The sequence below is a fragment of the Aquarana catesbeiana genome, linkage group LG07, assembly GCF_042186555.1.
Source record: "Aquarana catesbeiana isolate 2022-GZ linkage group LG07, ASM4218655v1, whole genome shotgun sequence".
Lineage (NCBI taxonomy): Eukaryota > Metazoa > Chordata > Amphibia > Anura > Ranidae > Aquarana > Aquarana catesbeiana.
Window position 1 is genome coordinate 60,238,783 of NC_133330.1, and position 17,968 is coordinate 60,256,750.

Here is a 17,968-nt window from a genome sequence, read left to right on the forward strand (position 1 = left end):
TCCCTGCAGGGTGCCTAATATCCTTAACCACTTGCCGCCCGCCATATAGCAGAATGACGGCTGCAAAGTGGTTTCAATACCCTGACTGGGCATCATATGACGTCATCAGGATATTAAGCCGCTGTGCGCCCCCCGAGGCACGCATTGCGCCGATCGTTGTTGCGGTGTGTCAGTCTGACACACCGCAGCTCCGATCTAGGTAAAGAGTCTCTGATGGAGACTCTTTACCATGTGATCAGCCGTGTCCAATCGATGTAAATAGGAAGAGCCAGTGATCGGCTATTCCTCCCTCACGTCTGACAGACGCGAGTAGAGGAGAGCCGATCGGCTGCTCTCCTGACAGGGGGGGTCTGTGCTGTTTATCAGCACAGCTCCCCCTCGTATCCCACCCAGGACCACCATCATGCCACCCAGGACCACCAGGATGGCCATCCACACTGGACCACCAGGTATGCCCCCCTAGACCCCCGGGAAAATCTGAATTTGTGCCCAGGCAGCTGCCAATCAATGCCCAGGCAGCTGCCATCAGTGTCCACTCACAATGCCTACCACTGCCAGTGCCACCAGGGATGCCTATCAGTGCCTCATATCAATGCTGCGTATCAGTGCCCATCAGTGCCAGGTATCAATGCCCATCAGTGCCCAGCAGTGCCACCTATCAGTGCCCTTCAGTGCCATCTATCAGTGCCCAGCAGTGCCGCCTATCAGTGCCACCCATAAGAACCCATCTTTGCAGCCTTTCAGTGCCCATCAGTGTCACCTATCAGTGCCCATGAGTGCCCACCAGTGCCACCCAATGCCACCCATGAGTGCCCATCAGTGCCGCCTATCAATGCCCATCAGTGCTGCATATCAGTGCCACCCATCAGTGCCGTCTACCAGTGCCCATCAGTGCCGCATATCAGTGCCCATCGTCAGTGCCTGTTAGTGCCCGCTCATTAGTGCCACCTCATCGGTGCCGTCTTATCAGTGCCTGTCAGTGCTGCCTTAACAGTGCCCATCAGTGAAGGAGAAAACGTACTTATTTACAAAATTTTATAACAGAAACAAAAGCAAAACTTTTTTTTTTTTTTTTTCATTTTTGGTGTTTTTCTATTTGTTTAGCAAAAAATAAGAACTGGAGAGGTGATCAAATACCACCAAAAGAAAGCTCTATTTGTGGGAACAAAATGATAAAAATTTAGTTTGGGTACAGTGTTGTATGACCGTGCAATTTGTCATTCAAACTGCGACAGCACTGAAAGCTGAAAATTGGTCTGGGCAGGAAAGTGTATAAGTGCCCGGTATTGAAGTGGTTAAATATTCATATTTTCACAGTTTTCAGAGTATTTTCTTTTTCTTCTTTTTAAGGTTAAGGCCATCCAGCATGGTTATTTTATTTACAGTTGATGCTTGACAATTGAATACATTTTTTTTTTTTTTCTAGATGTTTTGAGAATTCCAGAGATTCCTGGCTCTGATCTTTCTGAGTTTCACAATTTATGCTAATATAAAACTCCAATGATGAGGATAAAAACCATTTCATAATGCATGTGGCAGGCTATTGACATCCACCCACAATTTAAACATTTTATCTTTGGATGGATTGAGAGTTTAAGGAGACTAGACATGTGAAATTTGTTTTGGTCTGAATGTAAATTCTGACAAATTTTTGGTTATTTGGAAATTTGGATGTATCAGTATCTCTGAATGAAATAGTGAATATATCTGAATCTCTGAATGTAATAGTAAAGAATTTCGTTATGTTTCTTTACATTTTGTTCCTTTTATTAATTTTCGAATGAATTCCAAATTTTCAGAATGATTGAAATTCAGATCGGTTGAAAAATGATCGACCGATTACTATTCAGTGTGAAAAATAGCTGGTTGTTAAGGACCAGGACGGAAAGCTGGTCGCCACGTCCTTAACAACAGATGACTCGTCAGCTGTCAGTGGGATTCCCCGCTGAGAGCTGAGATGTAAACAAAAGAATGCCAGCAATAGAAAATTCAGAGAAAAAACAGCATGGGGTCCCTACCAATCCATACCAGGCCCTTTGGGTCCCCCCCACCCCAAAGAACCTTGTCCCCATGTTGATGGGGACAAGGGCCTCTTGAATAAACAAAACGAAATTTAACTAAACAAAATGAAACTAAACAAAACAATGAAACAAAATTAGTAACATAATAAATCTATCTGAGACTAAACAAAATAAATGTTTCCATTTTGCAAATGTCTAAAAGTGACAATGAGCTCAAGATATTTTCTTTGCTAAAAGTAGAATTATTCTCTTTGTTGCACATTACTCCCCATCAGTCATGTTATTTTAGTTAAAGGCATACAGAATGCAGACACAGCCTACCAGATAGTGTCTCTTTCCAAACTCTGATCTTCCTCCACACAGGGGGCAAGTGACCCATGTTCTTGAATTTGATCCCATGACAAGCCCTGGAATGGAGAAGAATTGTAAGACTATAGGGAGAGGTATTTACACCCTACTTAGGAAGATGATTTTTTTATGGAAAATGTAACTTTAGAGATAGTTCTCCCTCCACAATATGTGCAGCAAGACACTTGAAATATGGTGCCAGTCTGCCTTTGTGGTCCTTCTCACGTCCTATATACTTGATATGATCAGTTGCACACCTGACTGTATTAAGCAAATATATATTTTCAATTATTTCACGATCTATGGCTGGTTGTACATGGGTACGTTTTTAGGAGAATCGGTGAAGATGTGTCAACGTTTCAGTAATGATTTATGGAGCAGACAACCATTGTAACTTTGTAGACACAAAAACATTGACTGCTTTCTTAATAATGGGAGTTATGGGTTAAAATGTTTTTTTAACTTAAAAAACATAATCGGATTAAAAACTACTCAATCTGTATGGTGGTAACCAATGATGACAGGGGGAAATTGGCCACAATGAAAAAGTATCTTTGCAAATATTCAGGAGTGATATTGAACTCAATGGCAAATCCGGCAAAGATATTATATATATATATATATATATATATAAAAACCCGACTACGCTATGTGGTTTCTTGGAATCGTTCCTGTTGAATGATTCCAAGGTCAGGTCCTAGCTGCACATTACACTTGAATTTTGTCTAAGCTTCTCCTGTAGGTGATTTGGTAACACTGAGCTTTACACCTGTGGACTCCAGCTCTTGGGATTTCTGATTTCTTGGGCACTTTCTAAAAAGTGAACTCTATGTTTTTGTAAGAACAATTGCTATACTGTACACATATTTTCTAATGATTTTCCAACTCACATATGATCATCTTTGATTGTCATTGTCTTCATTAAGAGAATGGGGCAATACAACTCTGAAGGATAACTGCTATCTTCAAAGTGGAAAAGATAACTCTAAAATCCCATGACACCTTAAGCAATTGCTTATTTTAACGTTATCCTTCATTCATAGGCAAACATTTCGATTTTTCTTGTTAGGCTTTCAAAACATCTACTGCAAAATTAGCCAATAAATGGCCAGCTTAAGCGGTACCTTGGTTCTTTTTCTTAACTTCCATCCGTTTAATTTAGAAATTATGGATATGAAGTAAAATTAATTTGCACACCAAACAATTCTTTATTCTTGTGTGCTGTGAATAGAGTTCTTTCCAAATAATCCCCTTAGTTTCACATCAGTCCCGATTCACAAGGTCCTTATCTAACAATGACCTCTGATGTTCTTGGGAGAGCAATCTTTAAACATTTACAAGCAGCAATCAAATACTTTGGGAGATGGATATCTTGATGTACTGTCTTCTGGTAATTGATAAAACTGTTTCCTAGTCCTCAAAGCCCCAAGTACAATGTTCTTTTTGTTCTTTTCTTTGTTGACAAAGTAATAATGATACCATCATTAGTCAAACAGTTCTAAGAAGATGGCACGCTGGTGTTTGGGGAACCAAACTTTTGTAAAACAGGAAGTTCTGTTGTTCGTGGACAAATTTAGCCAAAATATAATTCTGATCATGCCTGTTAAGTAAATTTCATAACTCAACTAATAATCAAAATGGCAAATCATCTAAAGTTTGTATGGCATGTTTGCTATGCATATAAACAGCTGGCTGAGGTAACCACCCTCCACAACAGGATGTCTCTGGCTATTGCCATTATTAAGGCAGCATTTATGGACAATTTCTCTGCAACATTTTTAAGTGCAATGGATAGGATATTGTATGTGGCCCTGAAAAAAAGTGCTTTATTCCCTACAAAACATGTTGGCTTAAGCTGGCCATAGACAGAGTGAAGCTCTTTCCTGCAACCACGGGTGTTGACCGGGAGCTATTGTGTTCACCTGGCATTGGGGCTGGGGAAGCTTTCCCCGCCGGGAGAACACAGTGATTATTGCTAACGGCTATAACAGCTGCTTGGAATTGCATGTAAAATCAAGTTTATCAATCCTGCTGAACCGGACAATATTTTGAACCATCTATGGCCAGCTTAACAAATAAAATTGGATCTCATTTATCAAGAAGTATGCTTTTTGTGTAAGGCACTTTGTGTCCACCACACAACAAGGTTTTTATAGTGGTCTATTTTGCCCATTGAGCAGATTTCTCCTCAGTTCCAGTTTCAATGACAGTTGTCACCAGAACACTTGTAATTTTGTGTAATGGGGACACAGTCCAACAGGTAGAGTTTTCCCCTCATGTTTGGCATATTTCCCTTTATTCCTCACTGTATTGCCAGGACAGGAAGTGATCAGAAATCTCTGCAATGAGGTCACAGAGGTTCTAGCCCATCTCTACTGTATCAAACCCCCAACACTACCATCACCAACATTTTTTTGGCTAGAGTTATGCTTTAACACCGGAGGCTGAATAAAAACAAAACTGTAGGATATAGATACAATATAAATGTAAAAAAAAAAACAACTTTACTGCAGTATGTTTTTAAATTATCAGCATGCATAAAACGATGCACAGTCTCAGTAAATTTGCTTTTTGGGATTGTGTCTCGAGTCATGTTGGGGGAAATTTCACAGTTGGCATTTCTCACAAATGGCTCATATAACTATAACCTATTCAGGATTGCGGCACTTCAAAAAAATAACAACCCACCATGTTGTAAAGTAATCTACTTCCACCCAAGATGGAGATGGGGGGTTAACTGGATGGACTTTTGTCTTTTTTAAACTGATGAACTATGTAACTATATACGTACTGTGATGACCTGATGTGATCCTGGTACTTGTGTCTGTTGTATATCCAGAAGCAGATAGGATCTGGTAGACATGTGCAGAACGGAAAAAAATTGTTTCATTTCGTTTCGATCCGTTATTTTTATAAATTAGTTTCGTTAAATTCATTTCATTCGTTTAATTAGTTTTCGAGATTTGGTTTGTTTATTCATTTTCAAATCGATTTGAAACGTTTTCAAATCAATTTGAAATAGTTTTCAAATTTGAAAAATGTTTTCATTTGAAAAGTTTTTGAATTCAAATAGTGTTCAAATTAGAATAGTTTTTGAATTCAAATAGTTTTCCCAATTCCAAAAAGAATAAAATAGAATAGAAAATAAAGGAATAGAATAGAATTTTTTTTTCTATTCTATTCCTTTATTTTCTATTCTATTTTATTATCTTTGGAAATTGGAAAACTATTCGAATTCGAAAGGTTTTCGAATTTGAAAATGATTCAAATTCGAAAAGTATTCAAAAACGATTGTGATTTGAATCTCATTAGAATTTCGTTATTTTGGTCGTTTAAATTTGGTACTATTCTAATTCGGAAATTCGGATACATTCATTCGGAAGGAAACAAACTGCACATGTCTAGGAGCTGGTAAGTTACCTCCTTTAGTTTTGGGTGTAGGTCACATATTGTACATTTTACATGGTGATAAAATTGAAGTACTGCAATCCTGTGTCGTTATACAAACGAAATCTAAAAGAAATGTCAGCTGTGAAATTACCTAGGACACATACCTACATGTGACCAGTCAGCCTTTTAGAGCCAATTAGGAGTCTGTGATGCATACTGGCTATTTTGCCAAAGCTTATCAGCACAGTCATGTGACTGCGCCAATACTCATAATGTGCTCATAAAAATGGGGGAAAAGTTATGTATATCTTTCTTCTAATCTCTGTATCACATTCATAATTATTTTTTTTCAAACTTCACCAAGCACGTTTGTGAGCTCTGTGATCTTCCATGTTTTTTTTTTTTTTGTCTCTGCAGAAGGAGGAACCTGCGAAGTCATAGCAGCACACAGATGCTGTAATAAGAATAGAATCGAAGAACGGTCTCAAACCGTAAAATGTTCTTGTTTGCCAGGAAAGGTGGCTGGTACAACCAGAAATAGACCCTCCTGTGTTGATGGTAAGTGCCTATTTCCTATATTGTATTAAAAGAATATTTTCACTCATGGGTTTCAGGGGGAGAAGGTAAAACTTGCCAGGGGAGGACTTTGGTGGGTGCCAGTAAAAGGAAAAATGGGCAGGTGACCCTGAGTTTTCAACATTCACACCATGTTCAGAGCACGACTCCTATTCAATGGCACATGCTGAGTAGAGCTGCGCGATTAATCGTTAAGAATCGTTATCGCGATTTTTTCCCCCTTGCGATCTTGACAAAGTATTTCCCGATTCTTTCTATGCAGGGAATTCTCTCTGCTCTGCTAAAGGCGACAGCTGTCAAAAGAAAGCAAAAAAAAAAAAAAACGGTCAGTCTGCCAAGAATCACAACATTCTTTAGCAGTGGAACTTAAGTATAAACATTGTAACGATTTATCCTTTAGATCAAAGGAATACACTTGGTGTGTAAATGAGGGAAGTTTAACCACTTAAACACTAAACCTTTTTCTGACATTTGTTGGTTTCAAGTTAAAATTGTTTTTTTTGCAAGAAAATTACTTATAACCCCCAAACATTTTATATATTTTTTTCAGTAGAGACCCTAGAGAATAAAATGGTGGTTGTTGCAATATTTTATGTCACACTGTATTTGCGTAGCAGTCATTCAAATGCAATTTTTTGGGAAAAAAATTACACCTTAATGAAATTTAAAAAAACTAACCAGTAAAGTTAGCCCATTTTTTTTTTTTTTTTTTTTTGTATAATGTGAAAGATTTTACCCCGCGAGAATCGTTATCTTTTTATTCTAAGCAAAAAAATTGTGATTCTCATTTTGACCAGAATCATGCAGCTCTAATGCTGGGCATTATATAGTTACCTGCTCCCTATTCAAACCTTGATGAAATCTTCTGACATAGGGAAGTCTTCCAACACCAACTTCCTTTGCATCTCAGACATTTCATGTGACCACATGCCAACAACCACAAAAGCAAGCTTATGTTTGAAGATGTGAAAAAGGTTTTGCACAATAAATGATGTCCTTTGGGAAAATCCACCTTTGACTATGTCTACTAGTTAGTGAGGCACTATGGCGCACTTTGGGGTTGATTTACAAAAGGTAAATGTAAAGGTTTACAAAAGGTTCACTTTGCAAGGGAAGTTGCCCTTTGCAAAGGAATTTGCCGGAGAGCTTTGTGAATGAGGTGAAGCTCTGTTGTCATTCAATCTCGTGCAAGAACAAATGTGCATTTTTTTTTTTTATTTTCCTTGTACATGATTGGGTATTTTTTGAAACATTATCACATTCAATAAGCATTGGGAAAAATTGCCTTTACAAAGCTTTCCTAAACCCAAAGAAATCTGTCCCCACCATGAAAGAGCTGGTCGGTTGAATTTGGGCTAATGGTTTGTAGTCCCCCTGAATCTGGCTATAAATGTTAGGGGGCAACTTGAAGCATAGGAAGGTAAGCCATATCCATAAGTCATTGGACGGTAAGCCATAGGAATCACAAATCATCTTTCTTTGGTTTGACTACAGAAAACACATTTTAAGCTGGTTGCTTGGAACTGTTGCACATGAAACTTCTTCACTGAATGACTCTAAAACACACATATGGATGAGTGGAGTGATTTTGAACACTTAGTTGTGCTTGCAATTTTTTTTTAAATTTATTTACAAGGTGTTCTCTACTTTGGGAGAAGGAGGGTGTAATTAGAGACGTTTATTTATTTATGTATTTTATTTAGTGTTCTTTGTATTTTTTCCATCTGTGTATGTATTTGACTATTATCTGTGTACTGTTACTTTACACTTTTTATTTTACTTTACTTCCTGTATTTTTTTACTTTTAAAAAAGTAAGACCATGAGGCTAATGAGGGGTCATTTTCTGGCAAATGAACAGGCTTAGTATTGTTGAAAGGTGTTGTCTTAACCCTCAAGACCCATTAAAGCGGAGCTCCAGCCCTTCCACCAAAAAATTAAATGTCAGCAGCTGCAAATACTGTAGCTTCTGACGTTTACTATTAGAGCACTTACCTGAACAGGGATCCCGCGGTGTCCTCACCCAAGCTGATTCTTGAAACGGCTCTTGGGTGCTGGCGTCCCCATCTTGGGTAGACTTGCAGCTTCACAGACAGTTTTCTACTGCGCATGCGTGAATAACGCTGCACTTTCTCAATGTGCCGGATGTGGCGAGGGCCTAACTTCCGACTGAATTTGCTGTGGCGAAAACCAGGTACCCACTCCCCCCTCTCCCCCACAAGGTGCCAAATGTGGCACCAGAGGGGGGAAGGAGGCAGAAAAGTAAAGCTTCCCCTTTTGGGTGGAGCTCCGATTTAAAGTGGTTGTTACCCAAAAAAATAAAAATAAATTGATCCTGTTTCCTTAAAGCATGTGATACAACACTGTGCTTGTGCTATGCATTTGGTCCCCTGTATCACCTGAAATACCGGGCTGATCCTGCCTGGCTATACCCTCCCCCTGTAAACTGACCACGGTATATCATGGCTGCTGAGCCATGACACTGTGGTCAGTTTACGTGCCTCCGTCATTCGCAGCCCTGTTCTCTGCTCTTCTGTGTCCTCCTCCCCCCTCCCCTCCCTGTCTGTCAGCTCCATCCTCTCCACCACCCTTCCCTTCTGGTGCAATCAAATCTATAATATGCCACCCCGTCTGTTATATAACGCTATGTGTCCCTGTGTCTGTGCTGTATAAAAAAGACGTGATTATACCGTATATCAGATCGTCTCCTGGCACTCACATGACTCCTGGATCTCTCTCCTCTCTCCTCCCCTCCTCCCCTCCTTTCTGGCTGACAACAGCAGCTTTGCTTGACCCCGCCCACTATAGCTGTCAGCCGAGCAGAGGAGAGAGCCGAGGAGTCACATGAGCGTCAGGAGATGCTCTGATATAAGGTATAATCTGCATTTTTTTTATACAGCACAGGGGCACATAGCGTTATACAGGATAACAGAGAGGGTGGCATGATCATCATATAGTGGGTTAAGAACCACTTTAAGGCTAGGTTTCACACCTATGCGTTTTGCAGTGGGTTTTCAGTTTTGCAGAAATGCACTACAGTCCATTTAACATGATTTCCTATAGGTCACATTCACATCTGTGCATTTTTAACCAGTGCGTTTTTTGGAAAGGGCCAGGGACTTGTTTGCCGTCAGTAGGTTGCCTTTTTGATTACATAGACTTCAATGGAACCGCAGTGGAAACGCATCAAAGATGCATACAAAATGCAGTGCTTGCATTTTTTATGTATTTCGGCTGTGTTTTTGCTGGTTTCTCCCACATGACAACAGACACCTCCCAAACTCACAAAACGTATCAAAGGCACATTTAAAACGTATCAAAAACATGTGTTAAAAAATGCAACACCGGGAAAATGCATCAACCGCAACCTGCATAGATGTGAACCTAGCATTAAAGTGCATTGAACTCTTAATATCTACCACAAATCGCTGTAGGCACCATCATTTTTATAGTTTTAGATGCATTGGAATTAATATAATATAATTCATATAATAAGTTAATATCTGATTTATTCAGAAAGTTTTAATGCCCCGTTCTCATTTTGTGTTGCAGGAATGCGCATTCCTGCTCACTTTTTTTTGTGTGATTTACACGTGGTTCTGCATGTTACACATAGGGCAACGAATTCACTTGAACAGGTTGCCCTATGAGCATTTGTCGCACCAAAGAAGCTCATGTACCAAATGTTGGCACTGAGCCAGGTGCGTTGTGTTCACATACGTTTTGTTTCATGACAATCGTGGCAAAATTGCACCACATTTGGGGTGCTTTTAAGAATGAATGGCACCCAAACGCGCCTTTGCATGCTTTGCTGCGATTTTAGCATGATTTTGGAAACTCGCAATTCCAAATCACTCAGCTGTGAACGGACCCTAAAAGATTGGTTTAGTTTCAATAGAATAATACAGCTTCCTCTTTACTTCTGCTTTCCCCCTCCGGCATCAACACTTTATGTATGATAGACACCAGTGCTGGTATCATGTCTATGCTTGACTATCACCAAAATTCTAAGTCGCAGGAAAAGTACAGGATTACTTCAATCCAAGTCTAGCTCTGCACACATATACTTTAAAGCATCTCTTTTTTTTCAGATAAAAAGCCAGTGCTGCAAATTATGTAAATAAGTAAAAAAAAAAAAAAAAAAAACCTTCTAGTAAATTCAGGACACAAGGTTAGAGCTCTTGCAGAGTAACTGCTGAAATAAGCCTCTGGATATGTTTCTAAGGAAGGAGATAATAAGGCCGAGCGTGGAATGGATGTGGTGAAACTTTTTAGTGTCCAGCTTCTTTGATTTCTGTGTAACTTAATGTAGGTAAAATCCTCTTCTTTCATCTACATCAGTGGTGGTCAACTCATTTAAAATAGGGGGCCGTGTCTTACTGCACTGTAATGCCACACTGGGACCCTGCGTGGGTCTAATGCTGGAACTGTATCAGGCTATCTTTGTGTTGATGTATGTTTGTGAATTTTGTATGTTTTTTATAAGCAAATAAAAAGATAAAAAATAGGGGGCCGTAAGTGCAGCCCTTCACATCACCGTAGGGCCACACATAATATTTTGTCAATGTAATGCTACAGAAAGCTGTCAAAGACTGGAGACATGCAACAGGAGATGGTCATGGTACAAGAGATAATCTGAGATTGCAGACATTATACAAGACATGGTCAGAGACTGCAAACATGCTACAAGGGATGATCAGAGACTGCAAAGTCATGCTACAAGGGATGACCAGAGGCTAAAGACATGCTATAGCATAGGTGTGCACACGGGGTGTGCCTGATGTGCCTGGGCACATCCTAATCACCCTGTGCAGCTCAGATTCCACTTGCTACTGACACCATCCACTGCTCTACTGACACATCCACTGTTCTACTGACACCATCCATTGCTGTACTGACACCAACCTTGGCCCTATTGACACATACACTGCTCTACTGACTGACACCATCCACTGTCCTACGGACACCGTCCACTACTGTATTGACACTGTACATGTTTCATACAATGTCAAAATGTTTGTTTACATTTATTGATAAGAGTATGTGTATAGATATATAGATATATATAGATATATATCTCTAGATATAGAGATATATATCTATATCTCTATATCTCTAGATATAGAGATATAGATATATACACACTATATTGTCAAAAGTATTGGGACGCCTGCCTTTACATGCACATGAACTTTAATGCCATCCCAGTCTTAGTCCGTAAGGTTCGATATTGAATTGGTCCACCCTTTGCAGCTATAACAGCTTCAACTCTTCTGGGAAGGCTGTCCACAAGGTTTAGAAGTGTGTCTATGGGAATCTTTGACCATTCTTCCAGAAGTGTATTTGTGAGGTCAGGCCCTGATTTTGGATGAGAAGGCCTGGCTCGCAGTCTCCAGGACTCTGTGCAGGCCCACCCCAAACTCACTCATCCATGCCTTTATGGACTTGCTTTGTGCACTGGTACACAGTTATGTTGGAACAGGAAGAGGCCATCCCCAAACTGTTCCCAGTGTCTTGGTATGCTGACATCTTAAGAGTTCCTTTCTCCTTTCACTGGAACTAAGGGGCCCAACCCCTGAAAAATAGCCCCACACCATAAACCCCCCCCCCCCCCCACCAAATGATTTTGTAAGTAAGACAGTGTGAAAGAAATAAATCAAACTATTTAACATCTAGAAGCCAGTCTATAGAATATTCCTTCATTGGCTTGATTAAGCACCAATACATCCCCATGAAAACATGTAATATTTGTTCCAAAGTATTTGTTACTTTGTGTAGCCAGTTTTGTGATCTGGGCACCCCTGCTAGACAACACAGCTAGATCAACATCCACTGCAGCAGCAACAGAGTTCTGTTGAGCACACTGTGGACGTAGGCACACCAGTCAAGTCCATTGCGATGCACTCAACGCACCACAATGAACCAAAAACCAGACCTGCTGCATTTTTGCTAGTACAGCATGCTTCAACTCAAGACTCATTACCATTCAACACTTCTAGGATTGTTGGACTTTGGTATCTCAGCTGTCCACCATGCTTCCAACTTCCAAGACTAAGTAAGAACCAGAGCACTCCTTTCAGCCATAAACCATCAATGAAGGCAGGTGCTGATATGAATTGATGGATGGCACCATCATAAACCTAGTCGAAATAGTGACATAGCGTAATTCATTGCCTCTATCGCACTAATGTTTAGTAATGCTTTCTTTGTTATCATTAGATTTTTTACGTAATTGATCATCTTTTGTCTTTGTCTTTGTTGATTGAATGTTTGACTCTTTTGAGGCTGGGTTTTTAAACAAGCAGTTAACCCTTGTACTGTGGGTGAAAGTTTTTTTTTAGGTTTCCTCGAGTTGGGCTTTAAACCTTGTTGTTTTATGTTCATTTGTCACTGCTGCCCAAGGAAGGGGTCCTCAGTGGCCCTGAAATGTGGTGGCAAATACAAATTTAATCTTCACTTTGCGTAAATGATGTGTTGTTGATAATCCTTCAATTTATGGTTTCATCTTCCAACCCCCACTTTTGTAGGGGTGTACAGATAGAAAGATGCAACTGCGGTGTGTGGCATGGGCATCTGACATACAGGACCTGCAGTGCTGGAACAAAGGAAAAAAGGGTACAACTGGATTTCCTTGAAGTAAAAGCAAACATAAGAAGGCGCACCCACCTAGTGCATTACTGTATAACTCTTTAATCATTTTTAAAAATAAAACTATTATACTCACAAAAGGAGAAATAACACAAGCGCTACAAAAAAAAAATCACCACCAGATGCATAACCATTCCGTAAGGTGCAGCTGATGCATTTTGAGGGACATGCCCTCTTCCTCAGAGCTCTTCTTTTGTAAATATAATGGTTTTATTTTAAAAAATGTATTAAACAGTTATACAGTAATGCTCTAGGCAGGTGCGCCTTCTTCTTATGTTTGCTTTTAGTCCTGGTTTTTCTCAAACTGAAGAGGGCAGCAAGGCTCCAGTGCACCCATTGGTGGTCTAGTTGGCTAAAACCTATAGTGGTCCATTTGGGTTGTCTAAGGCGGAAGACATGTCCATGTGGGTTCCATGTAGGAACCAAAGAGCACACACCTCTCCAGGAAAATCTTCAGGTGCAGATGGATGACAGGTGCAGACCCCCGCTCACCACCGGCTCACCACCGTCTAAGGCAAGTAAATTAAAGAAATCGTCGCACTCCGAATTTCCAAAAAACTTGCTTGATGTACCTTTATTGTCACAAGTGTATCAGACAAACACGGGACAAGCAGTTGGCATGTTTTGCCAGCAATAGCTTGCTTGTTCACAACCAAGCGTGTGAACAAGCAAGCTATTGCTTGCGAAACATGTCAACTGCTTGTCCAGTAATGGCACGGAGCTAAAGTATCACTGGAAGGAGGGCTAACATGACTTGGGTGGGGCAGTGAGGCGGAGGCAGTAAGGGGAGGTAAGGTAGTCAATGGTAATTAGGAGGTAGGACAGTGGATTGCAGATATAAGTTGTGGGTGGATTTAGGAGCGGTGGTCAGTTGGAGATAGGAGCGCGCTGGACAGAAGATTTCCCACCCTCCTTCCCTTTAAGTTATGGGTATAGTGACAGGTGAATGATGGATCTGGGATGGTTTTAATGTTCATGGTTGGTGCATTATGGGTGAAGGTAAAAATGGGTGGTTCCAATTTGATTGTCGTAGCAGCGGGAGGTCTATGGGGTCTTTGAAGGCAGTGCTGAGAAATAATGGAGGTTTAGGGGGGGTTGGGCCCATACGGAGATATGGGCGGCCTTTCCCTTAAATGGAAACAATGGTGTGTAGTAGGTTGTATCTGGAAGGAAGTAGCTGGTTGTCCCTGAGCTCGCGTAATACACGGCATGGGGCCTTTCATGGGTGTACCGATACAACTAGTTTGGTTTGAAATGATATATTTGCCTTCAAAGACCTCTAGATCAGGAAGGTTAATACTAATGTGTATTTGCTTAAAAAATGTTTATGTAAAAATGTATGATAGGCATTAAGTTATATGTTTGGAAAATTTTTGTATTTCTATTAGTTGTAATAAAGGGCTGCTATGGCCATTCGACTCCAAAAAAATAGTGTCGTCTGGTCAATTGCTGGTAAGGGTGTGGAAGGGAGCAGAATGCTATTCACGGGAGCCTCACGAATAGACACATCCCTTAGTCATGTGTTTGTCTGATACACCTGTGACAACAAAGGTACATCAAGCAAGTTTTTTGGAAATTCAGATTGCGACCATTTCTTTATTTTATTGGGTTCCATGTAGATTGGACTGCCAGGATGATTGTCTCCCCTGTATCGCAAACTTTTTTGTATATTTATTTGGATTACAGGGTCACCTTTAAGTTGCAGTAATGTTTACTGCTCCGTCAAACCATATTTTGTTATCTGTATCCATAAATAACACAACCTATAGCATTTCCCTATTCTATATATTATCTATGTCATTGCTGCTATAGCATGTTGTATCAATTAAATAACTATTTTGAGCAGCTGTTACAAAAATATAGAATGTTTCCTATATGATGTCAGTTGCAGCAGGCTGCTTGTCGGCTGATTTTTCTAGATTTGTCATATTAAAACAATTTAAATCAAGAATTCTGGAATCATCTGTCATAAATCAATGTAAAGAAGCACACTGCAATAACTGATTAAAGTATATCCCTGTGCTGTAGACACCATACACGTGGAACGGGCAGGTTTGGTGTACATAATGTCTGAGTATTTCTTGAAAGCTTCAGAGACTGAGGACTAATTGCCGATAACCAACTGACAAAAATGGTCCACGTTGTAAAAATTGCATTCAATTTTAGGTTTAAATTGTTATATAAAGGCCACGTGGGGATAGGTTTGCTTTGGCTGAATTCTTTGGAGACCATTGAAACTTCCCTCTGCTGGCTCTATAACATACACAGTGATGTAATCTATACAGAGGAAGGGAAACATTAATTTTTCTGAACAATGAGCAATTTTGATGCTTAGAAGATCTTATCACCTTCTAGTTGACCCCTGCATGGCCTAATTATTGCAATAGATCTATGTAGAGAGCAGAGAACAGTATGGTGTTAACAGGTTGTGTTAGTGAACATTGCTGCAGAAAGAAGATACAGCCTATAAAAATGTTTGACATATGCTATATACTATGGACAAGCAAAACTTACCGTTTTCCCCTTGCCAAAATTTTTGTGACATTTCACCAAATGCATAACAAAAAAGAGAAATTAAAGTGTTTCTAAACCCAGGACTCTGCATTCACTATATCTGGTCTCCCCCAGTACACAGAACATAGTAAATATAAACTGCTAAATTCCTTTTCTCATCAGCAGTATATAGCAGTCTTGTGACTTCTATGAGTAACTGGTTAAAGCTTGTAGGTGGAGTTTTCATTCTACTCTGACTGTTCTATGAAGCTGCAGGAACCCTAACCCTCTGTCTGGACAGTGCTGATTGGCCCTGTGCTAATCACATGCACCCTCCCAAGAAAAAAAGCTCTCTAGCAATACACACCAAACTGAGCATGTGCAGAGTGCCGCCAAGGCTGTGTACTATCAAGAGATGGATTGGGGACAGTGGAAGAAGGGGAGGATCAGAGAAATCTGAATCAAACAGCCTTTCTACACAATGCAGAGGATTAACCCCTTGTTTTACTGCATATACACACTGATTTTACTGTTGTGGTCTTAGTAACACTTTAAGGGAATTTTTAAGAATTTATAGGGATTTAAATGACTTTTAAAGGTAATTCTTTTTTTTTTAGGATGTATATAACGATTGACCAAGGCTGTAGCAAGGGCATGTGTTTTACCAAAAGGTTTGCACAGGTGTGCAAGGAGGGGATGTATGGAGGTAAGGAAGGTGGGTGCAAAGATGAGCAGAGGATGCAGGCAGAGTTAAAGGGGAGGGGGATTGGAGTGGAGAGGATGAGGAGGTTTTGGGTGCAGAGGTTAGCAGGGGTTTTAGGATGCAAAGTTGTACTGCCAGGGTGGATAAAGATATAGGTCATGTGTAGGGCAGCCCATTCATTTCAATGGGCTGCTCTGTGCGCTAGAAATGCAGAAGAAAGTCCCTAACGAATCACATGGTTCCACAGCACATGTCAGCAGATGCATGAGGGTGTCATAAACAATTAATGGCACTGCTGTGTATCTGCTAAAGGGCAGCACATTTCTGTGGTGTCAGGAAAGCAATTTTGCATGCGTTCCCAACACACACAAATGTGAACGCAGGCTATGTCTCAGTTACATTGGTGGTCACTGTAAATCTTCTCATTACATTGGGGCTTGGTGTACAATATTTTCATTTACACTAGTGGCCAATGTGAATGTCCCCCTTACATTGGTGGTCAGTGTAAATCCCTCCTTACATTGGTGGTTACTGTAAATCCTTCTATTACATTAGTGTCAGTGTAAACCCCTATTTCATTGGTGGTCAGTGTTGAAACTCCTCTTTATATTGGTAGTTGGTAAAAAAAAAATCAGCATTGCCATTAATCACAACCTCCCCCCAGCACTGCCACTGATCCCAGGAGTTTTAGGATCCCTAGGAGTTTTCTGTCTATTAATGTGTCCCCTCACTGCCCCAGTCCATGGCGTGCAGGCAGTGAGGAGATGATGTGCTGTAACCTCTAGCAACCAATCAGTGAGCACTAATGATGTGCAGTAACCTCTAGCAACCAATCAGTGAACATTAATATGATGTACAGTAATCTCTAGCAACCAAACAACAAGCAGAAATCATGTGCTGTAACCTCTAGCAATTAACCAGTGAGCTGTAATGTGTGCTGTAACCTCTAGCAACCAGTCAGTAAGCGGTAATGATACACTGTAACCTCTGGCAACCAATCATAATAGCTGCCTGATCTGATTCAGTAAACTGATTTTGAGTCCAGGTGCTATTTATTGTATGTCTCAGAGCAGGTGGAGAGCAAAATTGCATGGGGGGGGGCAAGCAAATGTTTTCCTAGGGTCCAATCGATATTAAAGACGGCCCTGCAAATGAGCGTCGAAAACCCACTTCTGTGATCTATTGGGTTCAACACTATATATGCAAAAATGTATTTCCACACTTCTTTATGTTACAAAACAACTTTGCCAGTTTTCAGGAGGTGAAGACACTATACCTTAAACCTAAACCTAAGAAAAAAATGTAATATATGGAAGCTTACTAGTCCTTAGGTGTGGCAGCTATATTCGTTTCTTTAGTAATCATTTCAGGTTAAGCATATTTAGCAAGTACATGTAAGCAGGTGCAGTCTGTATTCCCCACTGTAGGTGGCGCTCACACAAAGCGGCAATGCAGAAGAGGAAGGACTTTGTGAGGAACTTGGTTCCTCTATGACTTTCTGCAGTCACAGGAAGACAGTTGCCGATTGGGTGCTGGCACACCACATGAATTTGGGAGCCATCTTGGGTCAGGCAGTGTCTATTTAAAAGGCTGGCTCCCCGCTCTGGTGCACATTATGTGAGTGGCTATTCAGGGACCTGCAGTGAAATCAGTGGCTGGTGAGGCACTGGCTAGTATCAGAGCCAGATAAACACAGGTTACATACGCCGCAAACTTTAGAGTGAAATCAATAATTCTAGCACTAGACCTTCTCTGTAACTCGAAACAGGTAACCTCTAAAAAAAATGCGTT

At 40.4% G+C, this 17,968-nt stretch overlaps 1 protein-coding gene across 3 annotated transcripts in view; it reads left to right on the plus strand.

Annotated features, from left to right (window-relative positions):
- The window catches only part of TAFA1 (TAFA chemokine like family member 1), a 635,622-nt gene that overhangs the window by 485,679 nt on the left and 131,975 nt on the right, over positions 1-17,968 (plus strand). For all 3 annotated transcript variants that reach the window (XR_012235239.1, XM_073592204.1, XM_073592206.1), the window contains exon 4: positions 6,177-6,317. Coding sequence is in view for 2 of the 3 variants with exons in the window: in XM_073592204.1 (XP_073448305.1) it covers positions 6,177-6,317 (141 nt within the window). In the remaining variant the exon portion in view is untranslated. The remainder of the gene's footprint in view (positions 1-6,176; positions 6,318-17,968) is intronic.